Source organism: Callospermophilus lateralis, chromosome 1 (assembly GCF_048772815.1).
Source record: "Callospermophilus lateralis isolate mCalLat2 chromosome 1, mCalLat2.hap1, whole genome shotgun sequence".
In the NCBI taxonomy this organism is placed as follows: domain Eukaryota; kingdom Metazoa; phylum Chordata; class Mammalia; order Rodentia; family Sciuridae; genus Callospermophilus; species Callospermophilus lateralis.
The window spans coordinates 199,437,629-199,456,224 of NC_135305.1; the positions used below are offsets into that span (position 1 = coordinate 199,437,629).

The 18,596-nt window shown below is 41.5% G+C and overlaps 1 protein-coding gene across 3 annotated transcripts in view; it reads right to left on the reverse strand.

Moving 5' to 3' along the window:
* Nucleotides 1-255: 255 nt before the first annotated feature.
* Nucleotides 256-18,596, reverse strand: part of Dclk3 (doublecortin like kinase 3) — a 41,081-nt gene continuing 22,740 nt past the window's right edge. Inside the window, exons 3-5 of one of the 3 annotated variants that reach the window (XM_076843369.2) lie at nucleotides 6,557-6,689; nucleotides 3,179-3,346; nucleotides 256-824 (exon numbers count right to left, since the gene is read on the reverse strand). In XM_076843369.2, coding sequence (XP_076699484.1) covers nucleotides 631-824; nucleotides 3,179-3,346; nucleotides 6,557-6,689 — 495 coding nt within the window. In that variant the 3' untranslated portion in view covers nucleotides 256-630. Of the gene's footprint in view, nucleotides 825-3,178; nucleotides 3,347-6,556; nucleotides 6,690-18,596 lie in introns of those variants that run through there. The other 2 variants (XM_076843379.2, XM_076843385.2) reach the window with 2 other exon arrangements.

Genomic DNA, 18,596 nt, shown 5'->3' on the forward strand with positions numbered 1-18,596 from the left:
TGATTGAATGATTTCTTCTATTTTTTCAGACTGCACCAGATCTGATTTCAGGTCACTACCATGCTAGGGAACTAGGTTAGCACATCTTAAGTATAAACAGTTCCTGTCTATTTATCAAGTGTCCAAGACATTTATATGGAGTCACACTGACTTCAGGAGTTCGACTATCATTCCCTGACTCTCATCACCAGCATTAAGAAGCAATTAGAATACAGATCCACTTCTGGTATTCAGAACACATTTTATTGACACAGAAAGACCATGATTCACTTTGTTAATTTCATGGGGGAGTTTAGACACTAATAAGCACCACTCTTGTAGTACACATGAACTTGATCACAAGGAGGAAGCAAACACATCATAATTAACCAAAATCCCATACTGTGATAATAATGCTTATCCTCCCCCCCAAAAAAAGTATTAAAGACTTTAAATATACAAATCTAAAAATATGTTACAACATTTAACATTAAGATTCAATTTAGTTTTTTTAATATGCTTTGCAATAGACTGAGTCTCTCCTTCTGATTCCCCAGTTATGGAAGAAGTCCTTTCATTGCTTCTCCCTCAGACTTTCATCTTCTCCTTTCTTGAGCAGAACTGAGGCTGAACAGATGCCCATAGCCATGACTATGACGCCTGCTCTGCAGCCCTCTTGTGCTGGCTCCGGACGTGGCCCTCCCTGCTGGGGGACACCTCCTTTTGCAAGTTCACTGTGCTGGACTTTCCAACTGTTTCAATCCAGGGATGCTGAAGAACCTGGTGGGCTGTGTAACGTTTTTTGGGATCCACCACCAGCAACCGGCTCACCAGATCTTTGGCAGCTATGGGAGTGAGAGAAAGAAAGGGATACAGAGTAAATCCAGCTGATTCTGAATTTTTTCCTCCCCAGGAATAAAATAAGAACACCCACATCAATGTTAGTGCCTGGAGACAGGGAGACTGAGGAACTGAATTTTCATTTCACTTACTTTCAAGCAACCCACATTTATGTTTATCCACGTGTGGACAAGGGCTACTGTGTTGAACAGCATGTTTAACATGGGATGTCTGTTAGCTCTCTACAGCCTCAGGGCCAGGCCCATCCCTAACATCTGTGCCCTCAGGACAAGAAAACAAACAGAGGCTGCAAAACATATATCTATGTAGAGATATATAAAAAATTTTGCTGTATATGCATAATAACAATTGTAATGCATTCCGCTATCATTTATTTCTTTTTTTAAAAAAATCAATAAAATAAAAAAAGAAACAAAAAATGTTTTAAATCAGACCAACACATTTTTAAATAAAATATGGTCTCTCTATTCCTCAGTTGACAAATATATCTTCATATTGACAAAACTGGGAGGAAAAAAGGTATGAAGAAATAAAGTAATAAATAGTACAGATTCAAAATCAATTTCATTTCCTGCCCACAACCATGGCTGATTTCTGAGGGATGTGGTGACACCTGATAAGTCAGGTGGCAGAGAGGAGGACAAAGTATTTCTCTCTGGCCTGCTGGATCTCCCAGCCTGGCCCATGGAGCCTGCTCTTCCAACCACTCAAGGAATAGCATGAGAAGAAAATACATACTTTTTAAAATCTTTCTTAAAGGTTTAAAATCTTGATCTTGCTCAAGATCAGCTGTTCAGCCACCAGTCAGTCTTTCCGAACCCTCTGTGCAGCCACCTCTAGAGCACAGGAGCCACGGTTGTCTCCTATCCCACCCACTAAATTCAACTTCAGCAAATTCTGCCCACAAAGAGCCCCAATCCCACCCTGACCAGCATGACTCCTTCAAGGTCCTCAGAAGACTCCGAGGTTGAAAGGCCAAATTTAAATTGAGACTTCTCAGACTCTCATGTTAGCACCGGGGGCTGGCTTGCAGGCTTTTGGATTCTAAGAACACTGTGGTCCAACAGAAGATGGAGACATTCTAGAACTGTTCTATCCACTCATGAAAACTGAGCATTTGAAATCAGGCTAGTGAGATGCATACTTATCCTCATAAGTATGTAGACATACAAAGTGTGACCTCATTTGTCCAATTGTATGTGGACAACTGGACCCCCCACCTCAAGCTCTCTCTACACCCTCCAAACAGCCTTCCAGGGCCACCCTTTGGCATATTAGGAAGAGGCTGAGAGAAGAAGCCTCTCAGACCTTGAAGTGGGCTTGGACCATTGGTCAGGGAAGAGGCACCTGGGCTCTGAGGGACATATCCCCGTGGCTGCACAGTCACCTCACTTTGTGGAGAGGGTATAACCAAAGCAGAGCCCTCATAGGAATGGGGACCAGGACAGGAATGACCTATGCCCAAATCTAAGGACCATGCTATATAGGACTCCAGTTCCCAAGTTGCCATGCCTTGCTCCGGTCAAACCCTCACTCCACCTCCAGCAAGCCGTGCCTCTCCTTACCTTATTTAAAGGGGAAAGTGAAGCTTTCAGGAGGAGTTAGATGCTGGGGATGGATGCTTCCACTAATCTTGGAGGGTATGTTTAGAGCAAGTTGAAAAAACAAAGCCATCATTGCTGTTCTTTCTAAGCCCAAGACTCAAAGATGCACAAACCCACGAGTATCCAGTTCTCGATTTTATAAGGGTGGTAACTAGTAGAGACAAATCAGTAGAAACGAGGGGAGAGATTCCATTTGGAATCAGAATTAAAGACCCAAAGGGAGAAAACCCACACATTATCCAGCTCACTAAAAGGCAGTGGAGATCCACACCCCTTACCTTGCAGAGTCCCCATGCGCTGGCACACCCTGCAAGACCCTTAATTATTCACATGAACATCAAGCGCCTTCCATTCCTCTGTTGGCAGTACTTCTGGATATAAGATGGCCTTTCTCTTTCTAAATGAGAGTTATGTTTCTGATATTTTTCCATTTTGAGGTTCTTTAATGGCCTTAAGGAAAATCAGTTGGTGACCACAACTAATAGATTGTTTTTTTCTTTAACTCTCAAAGCAAGTCATGTCTTCAGAGTGCTTCACAAACCTTCAGGAAACTACTGAGCAAGTAAAAGTTAAGGTACAACAGATGGACAGCCCGGCTCCAGGCCAGGCACTGTGGTGGCCTTCTGTGTGTCTTCTCACATATTTATCTGAAAACCTACTTTGAGGTCAGAACCTAGAGAAGATCCCAGCCCCACATCCCCTCCTCTCCCGTATATGGAAGCTCCTGATCTCACCATCAGAGATATTGTCCCAGTAAGGGGCAAGGAACTCAAAGTGGCCCAGCTGGATGATGTTAAAGAGCTCGTCCTGGTCCCTCTCTGGGCTGCGGAAGGGAGGGAAGCCACACAGGAGGATGTAGAGGATCACGCCGGCCGCCCACATATCCACCTCCAGCCCATAACCTGCACAAACAAAGGCAGACACACAAGTCATCCTTAGACCAGACGGGATTCAATGTGAAGAAACAAATGACAGAGAACTGGAGTTCTAAATAGTTGTAAGTCACAGAGGTCCACAGCTCTCAAAAAGCAAGGGCTGCTTCCAAACACGTGGTGGGCTTTGCCATCAACCACCTCTTCAAACGAGGAGTCACACCAGTGTTCCTCAAAGTCTGATCCTTGGACCACTGCCACTTTTGTGATCCTTTATGACTAGTCTTTGAGAAAATAAGCACAGAAATTGAAAGCAAATGTATGGAAACTTAAAGAAGCTTGATAAGGTCATAACATTCAACTAAATGATCCATAGGCACATCTCAGTGAACAGAACATAGATCAGTGCAGATGTTATCAAACTTAAATGGTAAGTCACATGTGGCACAAGCTATATTCTGGCTACACACAGTAAGATCATTCATGAGTCCACATTGTATTGGAAATTTAAAAACCTAAGCTACACCAAGAATAGTATGGGAATTACTTCTAGCCATCTATTTCCTATTCATTACTTTCTCCCTAATTAAAAAAAAAATACATCGTCCTTTTTAATGATTATTAGTAAGCATACAAGCCTGCACACACACATATGCCTTTTTTTACATAAAATCAGACATCGCGTTGCACTTATCATATGTTATCCCCTATCTCATTCACCTAATATTATATCATGGCATTTCCTATGTAAGAATTTCTTATGAAGAATATAAAAATATACTCTTCATAAATGTGATTCATAAGTGCTGTCCATATATTGTAATCTATTATTTTCCAATATTTTGACAAGTGTAAGGAATTTTCTGATGAACATCCTTACATAGTAAATATTTGCACACATCTGATTATATGCTTAAAATAACTTTCTAGAAATGAAATGCACAAAATAATATTTGATTCAACTCCCAAAAGTTGTAGCAGGAATATATACACTTTTACTTTTTTTCCTTTAGAAAAGGAAAATACTTGGAAGCTTTAATGTGGAAGTTAGGTATTCATTATTAATCCCCGGAGAAAGTTTGTCAAGACACAAGTATATATTAAGAATATATTAAGGGGCTGGGGATGTGGCTCAAGAGGTAGCATGCTCGCCTGGCATGCGTGTGGCCCGGGTTCGATCCTCAGCACCACATGCAAAACAAAGATGTTGTGTCCGCCAATAACTAAAAAATAAAATATTAAACATTCTCTCTCTCTCTCTCTCTCCTCTCTCTCTCTCTCTCTCTCTCTCTCTCTCTCTCTCTCTCTCTCTCTCCCCCCCCCCACTCTCTCTCTTTAAAAAAAAAAAAAGAATATATTAAGGGGCTGGGGTTGTGGCTCAATGGTATAGCACTTGTCACACATGTGTGAGACACTGGGTTCAATCCTCAGCACCACATTAAAAATAAAATAAGTGTTTTGTGTCAATCTAATTAATTTTTTTTTAAAAAAAGGATATATTAAGGAGCTGGGCATGGTGGCACATGCCTATAATCCCAGTGGCTCAGGAGGCTGGGCAGGAGGATGGAGAGTTCAAAGCCAGCCTCAACAAAGCAAGGAACTAAACAAACAAGTGAGATCCTGTCTCTAAATAACATACAAAATAGGACTCCAGATGTGGCTCAGTGGTTGAGTGTCCCTGAGTTCAACCCCCAGTACCCCCTCCAAAAATAAGAATATTTTAAGGACCTAAGTCATTAATGATAACTTTTTGCCAGTTTTGATGGCATCTGCTCAGTTCTCAACCATCTTTCACTCTTGGTGGAGACTGGTCTGCTGGGCCTCCCCATCATCTTGCAGTCTGCCCTTGGTTTCTGTAACACTGCCCTTTCCTGATCCTCTGCCTGCCTCCAGGCAGCCCAGTCCTCTGCCAACCCCTCATTCTTTCTCTCATGCCAGAATGCTTGACCTTCCTCAAGAATCCATGCTTTGCTGTCCTCTGGCATCACTGAGGGGCTCACTGTCTCCCCAGTTCAGCCACCATTTTCATGAGTCTCAAAACCACATGCCCATCCCATGCCCCCACCCTCCTTGCCAAGTGGATAGTTCCGTGTATCCATCCCAATACAACGTCGAGCACACTACAATGTCACTGAACACACTACGATATTAGTGTGTTCAAAATTTAACTCAGCCCATCCCTCAATCTCCCAAAAGATCTTTTCCTTCCGACACCTGTTTTAGTTGATGTCACCACCAATATTTGGTTTCCCCACAAGTTCATGTTGTCTGTTTGCTTTTATCCAGTTCTTCAATGTTTCCATTCAAATATCTATGTCCCTTAGTATTCTCCTGTCCAATTTAAATCAGTTACCATATGAACCACATTTAAAACCAATTTTAAACCAATTACCATAAGAGGCACATTCCAGTGGCTACTCTGCTGGACTTTCCAAGTTTAAACACCTTCCGGTTTGCGGTGACCTAGACTCAGTCTACCCAAACAAATGTACCTCTCTCAAGTCTACTGAGGTATCTTCTCAATAACTCTACTACCCAACCTTGCACATGTTATAGTATCATCTAAGTTCCCCTGGTGCCTCTGTTGCTAGAAAACCACCCCTCCCTTCTCCCTACCACCATACCTTTCCATCTTACCTAGGAGGTAAACCCTTCTTCTAGAGTGCCACACTAGTTCAATAGTCATCCACATATGAAGAGTCATATAATAATTATTTCCTTTTTATATATTTTGCAGAGCATATTGCTAAAACAGTTCATTAGGCCCTCACACAATATGCAAAGAGGTAACAAATATTCACGAAGTTTGAACTGGGATCCCTTTTTCCTTTAAATGTAAGGGTTGATGAAGGAATTTTTAGACCAAATACTATAGATTTCTTCCAGTTCTGTTCCATTAGAGGTAGCCTTGGGTCAGCTGAAAAATGGCCTTGCTTGATTCATATTCTCTACCATCTTGCATCTTACTGTCCTGCCTAGACACACACACACATACAAACGCACGCGCGCGAGCGCACACACACACACCTGTCCTCTGTAACAAGGGCAGCTCTGATGAGGATAAAGTTCTGCCTAGTCAAGGAAGCCTGTTCCAAATATTTCCATTAAAGTCTGAGTCCAAGCCTCAGTTCCAATTCTCTGAGATTTTAACTGCTCCATATTCAAAAATACTAAATACTAAAAATAAGACATTTGTTAGTAGGAGAGCTGGAGTCCCACAGAGCAATGTGTAACACTTACCTTTCTCAGAAAGAATTTCAGGAGCTACATAAGTCGGAGTCCCACACACAGTAAATATAGGTCTCACCACATGCTTTGCAAGGCCAAAATCAGCCAGTTTCAAGGTGGTAGATTTGTCCTCATTTCGCTGAACCTGTAAGGAACCAAAATCTCCAAACCATTAAACTGTGATGAGAACTAAGGAATACTAATGAGACAACAAGTGTGCAAGGTCAAGGCAGGCAAACAATAAACCTACACAAGCTCGAGTTCAGCCCAACTCTGACAAATCATCCAACTTGACACGGGCTCACATTTTCAACTAAAAGTGAAAGGTAGCAGAATACAACAGTTACTAATATGGCATAATGTAAAATGTGGATGTGTAACCGATGTGATTCTGCAATCTGTATTTGGGGTAAAAATGGGAGTTCATAACCCACTTGAATCTAATGTATGAAATATGATATGTCAAGAGCTTTGTAATGTTTTGAACAACCAATAAAAAATAAATTTAACAAGAATAAAAAAGAACAAAATTTTGAAATAAAAAAAGAAAAGAAAAAGAAAAAATTTAAAAAAAAACAAAAACAAATGAGATTTACTTTTCCATCTACAACATGGTAGACAAATGCAGTTATTTAAATTTTTTAATTAAATTCAGTCTTTCTGCTGCACTGGGCACATTGCAGTTCCCCAATAGTGCACTGTGGCTTGTGGCTACCATATTGGATAGTGAAGATATACAACATTTCCATCATTACAGACAGTTCTATTGGGCAGCATTGGAACAAAGATCAATGATACTTTGAGCACAGACTAGCTTTTGTAGAAATTAGAAAAAGTCTGTGGGTACACAAAGGATGGACAGAAGTAGGGGAGAACTGGGTATCAGAATGAAGAAGTAAACAAATAGTAGGAAAGGCATATAAAACACATGTCCTAATTGAGAGACAGGGAGTCTTAAGAATCAAACATGCCAGGAGTCTTTGAATAATTCCAAGTCCAAGATTGGCAGCTAATAGTTTTGGAAAAATCTCTTTACTCATCTGACCCTCTGTTTCATTCATTAAAAGGAAGGAGCAGATCAGAATTTCCAGCAAATATGATCGTGTCAGGAATTCCACTCAATATCTCTGATCCATAAGAAAAGTGTTTGCCCTAAGATCCACCAATAAATATTGGGTCTTAACTTAAATGAGAAGAATCTGAAGAGGTTAGCCTAACAAGCATTTAGGTCACAATGCAAGAAATAATAAAACTAAAAATATATATTTTACATTCAAAAAAAAAGAAAATAAACAAACGATGGAAAGGCAACCCAGCAAATCTTGCTGCATGTTCAGGATGTTCTATGGAAGTAGCTTCCACCTGGGGAGAAAAGTTAAATAACTGATGCAAATCAAAACTCCATCCTGCTTCCATACTAACTGGTACCAACACAATCAGATCAAAGATCTGCCTATATCTCATCATAGAATCTGATTGCTTTGGACCAATGGTGAACTCCACACACAGATCCTTATGTGAACACTTACTGTGAGAAACCTGGGAAATTTTATCCAAGTAAGAGACTTACTGGTGCCACCAGACATATAAGAGAAATTACCAACTTGTCTGCAGGCACACATCCTCACATCCCTTTTGGAACTGAAGCAAAGGCTCCCTAGGGCCCTAGCAGCATTTGTGGCAGGAGGACAATGGCACTCTGGTTTTCCCTGTGCCTCGTGAGCCAGGGCAACACCCGGCAATGCAGGGTGAAACGGCAATCCCCTGGTTTCTCCTGGCCAGAATCAGTTCTCTGCATTTGCTCTGGTTCCTGTCAGTGAGCTGACATCTCTATAAGCAGCATGTGTCTTAATTACTGAGCTTGAGTCATCACTGCACCGTCTAATCAATGTCTCCATAATTGACCAGACCAAATGGAAAGTCATAGATTTAGAAATAAAACACAAGTCTGCATACAGAGACAGACATAGCCCAGTAGGAGACAACAGAATCATTTAGACTAGAAAATCTAGTTTGGAAGGGAAGAAAAACAAAATAGTGTAATGCCTAAAATTGCCAGATGGATCATTGACGTTAATGACATTGGCTGGGTAACTACTGTTACCCATCCATCCTGTGGAGAGCGATGATTTGAATCCTGGCCTCTGACTCTCTCGAGTAGGTCAAGATGGCCTGGTTGCTATGACAACAATGGCCTGAGGAAACTGTGCAAAGGTTCAGAGTTATCAGTCAAGGACTTGAGTTCAGACACCGACTCCCAGGATAGAGAATTCTGAGCAAAGCAAAATGACCCTAATGTCTCGCCGGTCCTACATCCTTCAGATTGCCTGTTTTGCCAGAACTTTCCCACAGATAACCTTTTGATGAAATCTAGATTATAAACATACTGAGCTAGCTCTGCATCACTGTTTCTCCATCAGAGAGCAATGTCCCATCTGGCCCCATTTTTTTCTCTCTCTCTGTGTCTGTTTGTCTTTTCTTCGTTCCCCATTGCCCCTCATCCGGTATCTTCTGAATTAATAGTCACAACTCAGGGAGAGATGAGAGGGGTGCAGCAATGTCTCTCAAAAATATTCTTAAATATTCCCAACCAAATGGTTAGCATTGATCCTACCAAAATAAGGTGTGTATTCCTATTGCAAAATAACTGAAATATTTTCTTCCTAGTGGAAGCCCCCAATTCCGCTGAGCCAGTACCGGTAAGAGATTAAATGTTTTGGAAACCCAGACTTTTACTTTGAAAATGTATTATGTTAAATGTCCAGATGCCGATGAATACATTTTCAAAATGTCAAATCTGTTTTTAAGATACTGAATAGGCTTAGCTGAAAATATATTATGCCTCCTCTGTCTCTTCTCTTTAGGTCTCAAGATCACCCCATAACATCCACCAGGGCATGTGCAGGATCTAGAGGTTTAAGATGAATGTCTGTCTCTTTCCCAAAGTGTTTTCCATTCTTCTTCAACTTCTCCCATCAGGAGTGATTATTCTTCAGTGCTGTCGTTTACTTCACCTCTGTAAGCAGCCTAATTACATTTAAGGTCGTGTGCTGATTGTGAATTTCTTGGTTTGCTTTTCGGTTTTCCACAGACACCTTACATTCCTGGCTTCAGAACACTTCCTGTCTTATTCCTTGAAATTAAATGAGTGATGTCCTCCTGGAATAATTTTCCTCCCCGACTCTATGAGAGTCCCCCTTCACAGAGGAGGTGCATCCTACGTTGATGCAGAATCCCCTCCCCACCCCTGTTTTCTAAATCTGGCCTCCGGGGCAACGGTGAATAAGGACAGGTCCTTTTCAAAGATGGAAAACAAGTACCATGACCCCCCAACACCACCAGCTCACCTGTTTTTTGGCTTCTCTGAGTTAGCATCCCACGATCCTCCAGATAATCTTTGGAGGATGGACTTCTCTGACCATCATCCCCCTCTCTCAAGGCACCACTGGGAGCTTATTAGAAAGCTCAGTCACCCAGATCCACTCACACAAAATCAACATCTCTGCAAGATCCCAAAGGGATTCACATGCACAGTCATGTTCTGGGATATCCTCATGCCAACGTGCCTCTTTGGGCCACAAATGCCCAGAATTGAATGCCACACACCAGATAAGATTCGATCAGGGTGGTAAGCCTCAGACATCCCAGCGGACCAATCCATGGGTGGCCACTGGGGCATCCAAAGACCTCAATAAATGTCCCACTCCAATGCCTCCACTTCTGAAAGCCTTCCTGGACTTTCCCAGGCATGGTGGTGGTCCTGCTTGGAGCCCCCTGCCACACATCTTACCTTGCCCTCACCTGACACACCCCTGCCTCTATCTTCTGGTTTAGCTAAATTCGCTGTTCTGGGTCATGTTTCTGCTGGGGCTGTTGGAGGCTCCCTTTAAACTTCCCAGGGTATAGGGATTGCTTCACACTGCGTAATGACTGTTGTCTGTTTCCAGCCACACCAAAGTGTCCTGCTCAGAATCCAAGTGATCTTTACTACTGACGTAAGCATCCAGATAACCTATCTCTAAATAAAATTTAAAGCCCCAAGAGGTATTTCATTGTTCTGAACCATTAGCTTCCACTCTGTCCTTCCATGGCACATCAATTTAAATATAATCTTGCATTTTTTTTCACTTCTGAACAGAAGATGGCAGCAGAGTATATACCAAACATCACACGCTGCCTTAGGAGGACCCTGCTAAAGCTGATTATCTTTGCTAACTTCTTACTTGATCCTTCATGGTTCTTTTAACCTTTTCCTTCCAAGGTTCATTTTCAACTGGCCACAAGAACCAAAATATCTTGGAAACCAAATCACATTAAAATGCCAATGTCTGAAATCAATTCATATTCCAGCAGTAAAAGACAGTGTAATCAAAAAAAATGACTGAAAAAATCAGTGGGGGCAACATCTTCCCAGGGACCTGTCATATGATGAGCCTATGATGTGACTTGGGGACCTACATATTACACTAGCTTTTTTTCTGTGGATTAATATCTCATATTCATTCAGCAAACATTAATTAGATGCCAAGCACATGCCAGGCACTGCTGTAGATATTGAGAATAGCTGGGTACAGTGGCACACACTTGTAATCCCAGCGGTTTGGGAGACTGAGGCAGGAGGATCACAAGTTCAAAGCCAGCTTTAGCAATGGTGAGGTGCTTAGCAACTCAGTGAGACCCTGTCTCTAAATAAAATATAGAAAAGGGCTAGGGATGTGGCTGAGTGCAATCTCCTGCACCAAAAAAAAAAAAAAAATAGAACAGTGAATAAAGCAGATAATGTTCTTGCTTTAGGATGCCTCCTTTCTACTTAAAAACAATATTTAACTAAATAGGTGATGTCAGGCAGTAATGAGTATTGAGAAAAAGTGGGATAAAGCTTGTGTTGTCTAGAACAGTATCCACTAAGCACATGTGGCTATTTATGTTTAAATAAAAGTTAAAGTCCAGTGCCTTAGACACACAAGGTATATTTCAAATGTTCACGGTGCTACCAGACATTGGATTTCGGCAATAACATGAAAAAGACACAGGACATTTCCATCATCACAGAAAGTTCTACTGGACCGTGGAGGCACAGGCAGTAGCAGGGACTGAAATTTTAAACAGGGTGGTTTAAGGAAGGACTCCCTGAGGAAGTGAAAGAAGTTGGGGTGAGTTTTCAGGTAGAGGAAATAGCAACTGCAAAGGCTCAGGAACAGCAAGTGGGGTGGAGCAGAGCAAATGGGGGGCTGAGAGGTCAGAGAAGAGCTTCGAAAGGAAGACCGGGGTCACCATTATGCAGGACCTTCTAGGTCATGGAAATGAACTTGACTCATTCCCTGTGGCAGGAATCCAGTGGCAGCTGCAAGCATATCAGTCACCATGATGTACTCTTTCTAACTCATTATCTAGTTCAGAGGTGGCCAGTCCTGCAGAACACTGAACTGCGGGTGCTTCCTGGGTCAAATCTGCTAATCTCATATTCCACAGCACATTTTACATCACCACCAAGCTGTCTGATTGGATGAGGATCTCAAACTCAAGATGCTGAAAACATCACTCTTGACCCTGCTCCTCTCCCAGAATTCCCCAACCTGAGAATGGCTCCATCATCACATAAAGATATCAAAAGATATCACACCTCAACTTAAAAAGACACAACCCACATTTTCTCTACATCCCCCTCAGCTACTGGACCATTTCTATAATCTCCTTTACATGTACACACACACAGACACATACACACACACACACACACACCCTTGCAACAAGATGCAACCTACAGTTTTCCACATTCCATTCTGTCCCCTCAGATGACCACCTCTCTCTGCTCACCTCTGTACCCCAAGACCAAGCCACCATCACCTCTTGCTGGAGCCCAGCAAGGAGCCCACCCCAGCTCTGGCAGAGGGCTCCTCACCCCTGACCCTCACATAACCTTGAACACATGGGACTTCTGGAAGGAGACAAAATAGAACTAGGGGGTGTGTGTTGATGCAATCAAACAGGTCGATCTCAGATCTCAGAGGCTTGGAGAAAAGATTTACTGAGCTGCTCCCTCAGAATAAGGGCATTTTTGAGAAACTTAATCTTGAATCCTCAGATGGCTCACAAAAGTACGCTCTTAGATGAAAACTCACACAAACACAGGCATTAAGAGAGCAATAATGCTGGTGGGACTGAAAATGGGTGCAACCACTATGAAAAGCAGTATGGAGATTCCTCAGAAAACTCAGAATGGAACCACCATTTGATCCAGCTATCCCACTCCTTGATTTCTATCCAAAGGACTTAAAATCAGCATACTACAGTCAATGCAGCCACGTCAATGTTTATAGCAGCTCAATTCAAAATAGCTAAACTATGGAACTAACCTAGGTGTCCTTCAATAAATGAAAGGATAAAGAAAATAGGGTATATACACTCAATGGAATATTACTCAGCTTTAAAGAAGAATGAAATTCTGGCATTTGACAGTAAATGGATGGAGTTGGAGAATATCATGCTAAGCAACATAAGCCAATCCCAAAGAACCAAAGGCTGAACGTTTTCTCTAATATGTGGATGCTAATTCACAATAAGGGTGAGGAGGCACTAGGGAAGAATAGAGCTACCTTAGATTAGGTAGAGGGGAGTGAAGGGAGGGGAGGAGAAGTAATATGGGGATAGGAAGGATAGTAGAATGAAACAGACATTATTACTTTATATACATATATGACTGCATGACCAATGTGATTCTACAACATGTACAACCAGAAAAATGAGAAATTATACCCCATCTATGGATGATATATCAAAGCACATAAATGCATTCTACTGTCATATATAACTAATTAAAACAAATATATATTTTTAAAAAAGAGAGCAATAAGGAGTTGGTGTTATTAATCTTAACTAAATAACCTGAACTAAAGGCCTGTCTCATTGTGTTTTTCTTTAGTGATCTCGTGTTATTGCTGAGATCCATGTTTCCTGATTTTATTAAGTATAGCCTAACAATATATACTTTATGGTTATTATCAATTTTTAATTAATGTGATTGGTATATAAAAATACCCATGTTTCTTAGGCCATTAATGAGAGGTTAAGGACGCCTCTGTCTCAGAAGCTCAGGGGAAAGGAGATTGAAACTAGAGCTGGTAGAAGCTTTGCTGATCAGGGAGAAATGTGTATGACTGAACCAATAGCAGCAAGGATCCCTGAGTCCTTCTTGCATATGAAAGTAGAAGTAGAAAAAGGACTCAGGGAGTTGAGATCAGCACATCGATTCAGCACGTCTGCTTTGGAGGGACCAGGACTGTATCTGGCTGTTGTCTATCCTACTAGGTTTTCCTTGCCCTTGGGGACAGCAGTCAGTGCCCTATCCTATCTGTACTCAGCAGCTAAATGTCTGGACAAGTCTGTCCTTCCTGAAATCAATAAGAGGCCAGCAAGAGGGTATCACCTTGTCCTCAACCAAGCCGTGACCTGTCCCCACCACCCTGCCACCATTTCTCCTGGATTTGGATGGTCTTCTAGCACTCCAGAGCTATAACAGCTGGGCTGGGGGCAGAAATATGGGTTAGGGAAATGAACCTCTGCAGGTCAGTTAAGGGGCAGCAGCCTGCCCCACCCTTCTCATTCCTTTCAGTCCCGTTTCCAGAATAAGAGCCTACCCTCTCTTGCCCTTGTTTCTGGGAGGGAGGGATTTTCTTAAATGACTGTTGCTCACATGTCTGACATCCCTTTGATCCCTTCCCCCATCGGCTCATCCAGCTCTTTTTGCTGGATATGATTTCTCAGCCACGGGCTATAAATAACCTGGCCTGTCCACTTCCTGTCCTGAGTGAACTGGTCTGAGCAGCATCACTTAAGCTTCTGTTTGCCTTCTTCCCCAGGGCCCAGCCAACACCACCAAGCAGATTCTAACCTCTTCAGGGAACACACTGGCAGAAGAAGCAATTAACATGGATATTTCTGCAAGCTGGAAAAATCTCATAATTAAAACTTCTTTTGTGAGATCTCAGGAGTCCAAATAACCCTAAGGGAAGAGGAACACTAGCATCTTATCAGAAATGTGATCGGTAGAAACAGATGAACTTGGTAATATAGGCCTGAAATTTTACTCTCGGGCCTAATTATCAGATGGAGATATTTCTGTTGATTAAAACAATGTGATATGCTTGCTATATTTGTTAAGATTTCTTAGCACATTCAGAAAACTTCTAAAAGCAGCAACAGTTACAATTGACCACATAATCAAAAGTTAGATCTCACATAATCATTTTCCCAAGCAAAGGCAGGTCTCAATAGAGACAGCAGCCACATATTAAAGGAAGAAAGGGTTTGGTGAGATGAATGCATAAAGAAAATGTGGGATATATACACAATAGAGTTTTACTTGGCCGTAAAGAAAAATGAAAGTATGGCATTTGCAGGAAAATGGTTGAAACTTGAGAACATTATATTAAGCGAAATAAGCCAAACTCAGAAGGTCAAGAGTCATGTGTTTTCTCTCATATGTGGAAACCAGAGAGGAAAAAGGAAAAGAAAGGTTGGGGTTTGGGGGATTTCATAAAAATCAAAGGGAGATCACTAGAGGACAAGGACCAAGGGGTGGGATGTGGAGAGGGAGAGTGCTGGGGAGTGATACTGGTCAAATTATATTCTTTTACTGTGTGCACATACAAATATGTAACAACAAATCCCACCATATGTACAACTATAATGCACCAATAAAAAATATGAAAAGATAAAAAAAATTAAAGGATTCATTGAATACAAATCAAAGCAACTGAAGAACATGAACTGATACACAGTAATTACCATGGTAATATATATTAATATATCATCTTGGAAAAAAATTTTGCAATATCATTATCATATCAGCAAGCTTAGAGAGGACACCTTTCTAAACACAGATATCTGCCAATTGTCAAATCCAACATTATCGTCATCTGTCTAAAAAAATCAGAAAGCACAACATCAGATAACATTTATATTCCTGATTACAATATGTTGAACTTTTCGTCCAGAAAAAGGACAAACATGTTTTATTTTTATAAATAAAACCTGACACACTACACACAGGAGACCAAATATATTAACCCTTCCTTCAAAAAGATGGGTCAAAGCCGGAAACAGTGGTGCATGCCTGTAATCTCAGCAGCTTGGAGGCTGAGGCAGGAGGATCTTGAGTTCAAAGTCAGCCTCAGCAACTTAGCAAGACCATAAGCAACCCAGTGAGTCCCTGTCTCTAAATAAAATACATTTTTAAAAAGGGCTGGGGATGTTGCTCGGTGGTTGAGTTGAGTGCCCCTGAGTTCAATCCCTAATACCAAAATAATAATAATAATAATAATAATAATAATAATAATAAGTGGCTCAAATCTGTAGCTTTCTGCAGTCTCTGCAGAAGACATACCATCATACATACAAAAATTTGTTTGAATTTGTTTGAAATCAGAAAAGAGAAAAAGGTCTAAATATCAATTAAGATCAATACTAATCAATATCTCATGTTGGACTGAAAAATAATAAGGAGATTTGCAAACTGCAGAATAGCAGTTTGCAAATCCCCTCTCTCTCTCTCTCTCTCTCTCTCTCTCTCTCTCTCTCTCTCTCTCTCTCACACACACACACACACACACACACACACCCCATTGCCCCAAACCACTAAAAGCATATATGTACTGATATTTAAGTCCATGAAGAATTGCCAAAAATCTTTTCAGAGGCAATCAGCTCATCCATATTAAACATTCCTTACAGTGCTCCTACTTCTTGCAGCAAACTCCTTCGTGCCATCTACACCCATCCATTTAAAATTGTTGGCAAAGTCCCTTCCCACAAGTAAGAGCCTGGATTGCACAAGAGATGGGCCCAGCAATGGGTTTCAGGAGCTTGTTAGAAAATATAAGCTTAGCTAATTGTCCCCAAAAGAAAACAGTCTTCTAGGGCAAAGGATCTTGTTCCACATATTTGAGAACTTGTGTAACTGTGATAATGCTTGAGGAGGCACATAGCCAAAATGTTCAGCTCATGCCTCTAATCAGAATCTTTCCTGCTTTAACAATTTGGTGGAAACAGCAGTCATTTATTTAAAACACACATTCACACATATGCATCTCTGTTGCAATTCCAAAGATCACAATAAAAAGTTCATAGCACATTAAAAAAAAAAAAAAAGACTTGAGCTCAGGCACAGAACAAAAATAGAGAGATAATTTTTTAAAAATGAGTTAAGGAAGGACATCTAGTTAATGCAAAAAAAAAAAAATTCCTATGAGAGTATTATTTGAGGGTAATTCAGACCACTCAGGCACCTAGCCAAATTACTTCGGCAATTTTGAAAATTGAGCAAAAACAAAATTGCTTGACTCTGTGGTCAACATAGACCTCATTTTGCCAAGTAATTAGCTTGATTCACTCTGTGTTTTAGTCTGCTTGCGGGAACAGTTTAAGACTGGTCCGTGTGCTGGAGTTATATTTGTAGGCCTGGTTTACCGCTGAAAATTCAAGGAAACCAGCTATACCCCTGCTTCCTCCCTGCCCCCAAACAGGCCTCACTAAAATCATTTTGTCTTCATTTGCGATTGCTTTGTCTGCAGCAATATGGCTTTCGGTGCTTCCTGTGATAGCTACCTTGATATCAGAGTTGTTTTCAATGTGATGATAATGGCAGCAGCTGTCACTAGTGAACCGCTGGCTATCTCCCAGGTGGTGTGCTATGGTTGTTATTCATCCATCCAACCCGTGTTTATTTATTAAATGTCTACCATGTGACAAAACTGTTCAGGTTTCAGGGTATATTCTGAATAAAACAGAGCCTCTGCTGTCCTGGAACTTTCTTCCCAGTAAGAGAAAGAAAACAGAAAAGTAAAGAATGTTTCAGGTGGTGGTCAGGGCTATGAGGAAGACAGCGGGGGAACAGGGAGGTCAGTGGAGTTGAGCAAGGGGATCAGGGGAAGGAGGAGAGGAAGGAAAGGGAAGTTACTGGGGAATGAGAGTGATCAAATTATGTGTATGTAGGAATGTGGCATAATGAATACCACTCTTATGTAGAGTTAAAATATACCAATAAAAATTAACATAGAAGAAATTTTAAAAATTAAATTAAAAAAAAAGTGGACTGCAGATGCCAGATGGTGACCGTGTGACGCTGCTGCCCTGACAAAGACTTCCAGGGAAGCACTTTTGGTCAAACCTTCGGGGCTTATCAACTCACTGCAAAGGGGAGAATGCACCGTTGGCGCCTGGCATCTAAGCAAGAGGGTGTTCAAAGGACCTATCATGAGATTTTGGCTGTGTTACATGATTTGGAGGAGAGTTCAAGAAAGCAGGCATTTGCTCTGGATAGTGTCAGGAGGTAGGAAGCATTCTAGGGTGGGGTACCAATTCCCATTTAGAGGTGGGAGGAAGGAGGCAAGGCAGCCTCTGATATTAGCCAATAGCAGAGCTGGGAGCAGTGGCACACGCCTGTAATGCCAGCAACTTGGGAGGCTGAGGCAGGAGGATGGTGAGTTCAAAGCCAGCCTCAGCAAAAGCAAGATGTTAAGCAACTCAGTGAGACCCTGTCTCTCAATAAAATGCAAAATAGGGCTGAGGATGTGGCTCAGTGGTTGAGTGCCCCTGAGTTCAATCCCCAATACCAAAAAAAAAGTAAACTGAGGCTCAGAGGCTCAGAGAGATAAGGGGCTTATCCCGAATTGAGTAACTAAGAAAGCCAAGATTCAAACCCAGAGTATCTAACTCCAGGGTCACCCCCTTACCACTCCACACACACAGACAGCTGCAAAATATTATCCCTTTAGAATTCCTTGGCAAAGTATTATCCTCAAAAGGGCCATAGTGAGGGTCCCAATGGGAAGTCAGTTGATGGTAGGCACCAAGCCTAGGCAGAAGCTGCCACCGTGGACGAGAGGATGCGCAAAACGTCAGGAAATTAAGTCTGCAGGGTCCTCATCAAAGCAAACTTTTTTCCCTCAGGGATGAAAAAACAGTTTTCATTTATCTCAGCCACCTAGGAACTCTAACTAAAGTTTTAAATATTGGAACAAGTATGCTAAAATAACATAAAAGTCAAGTATGT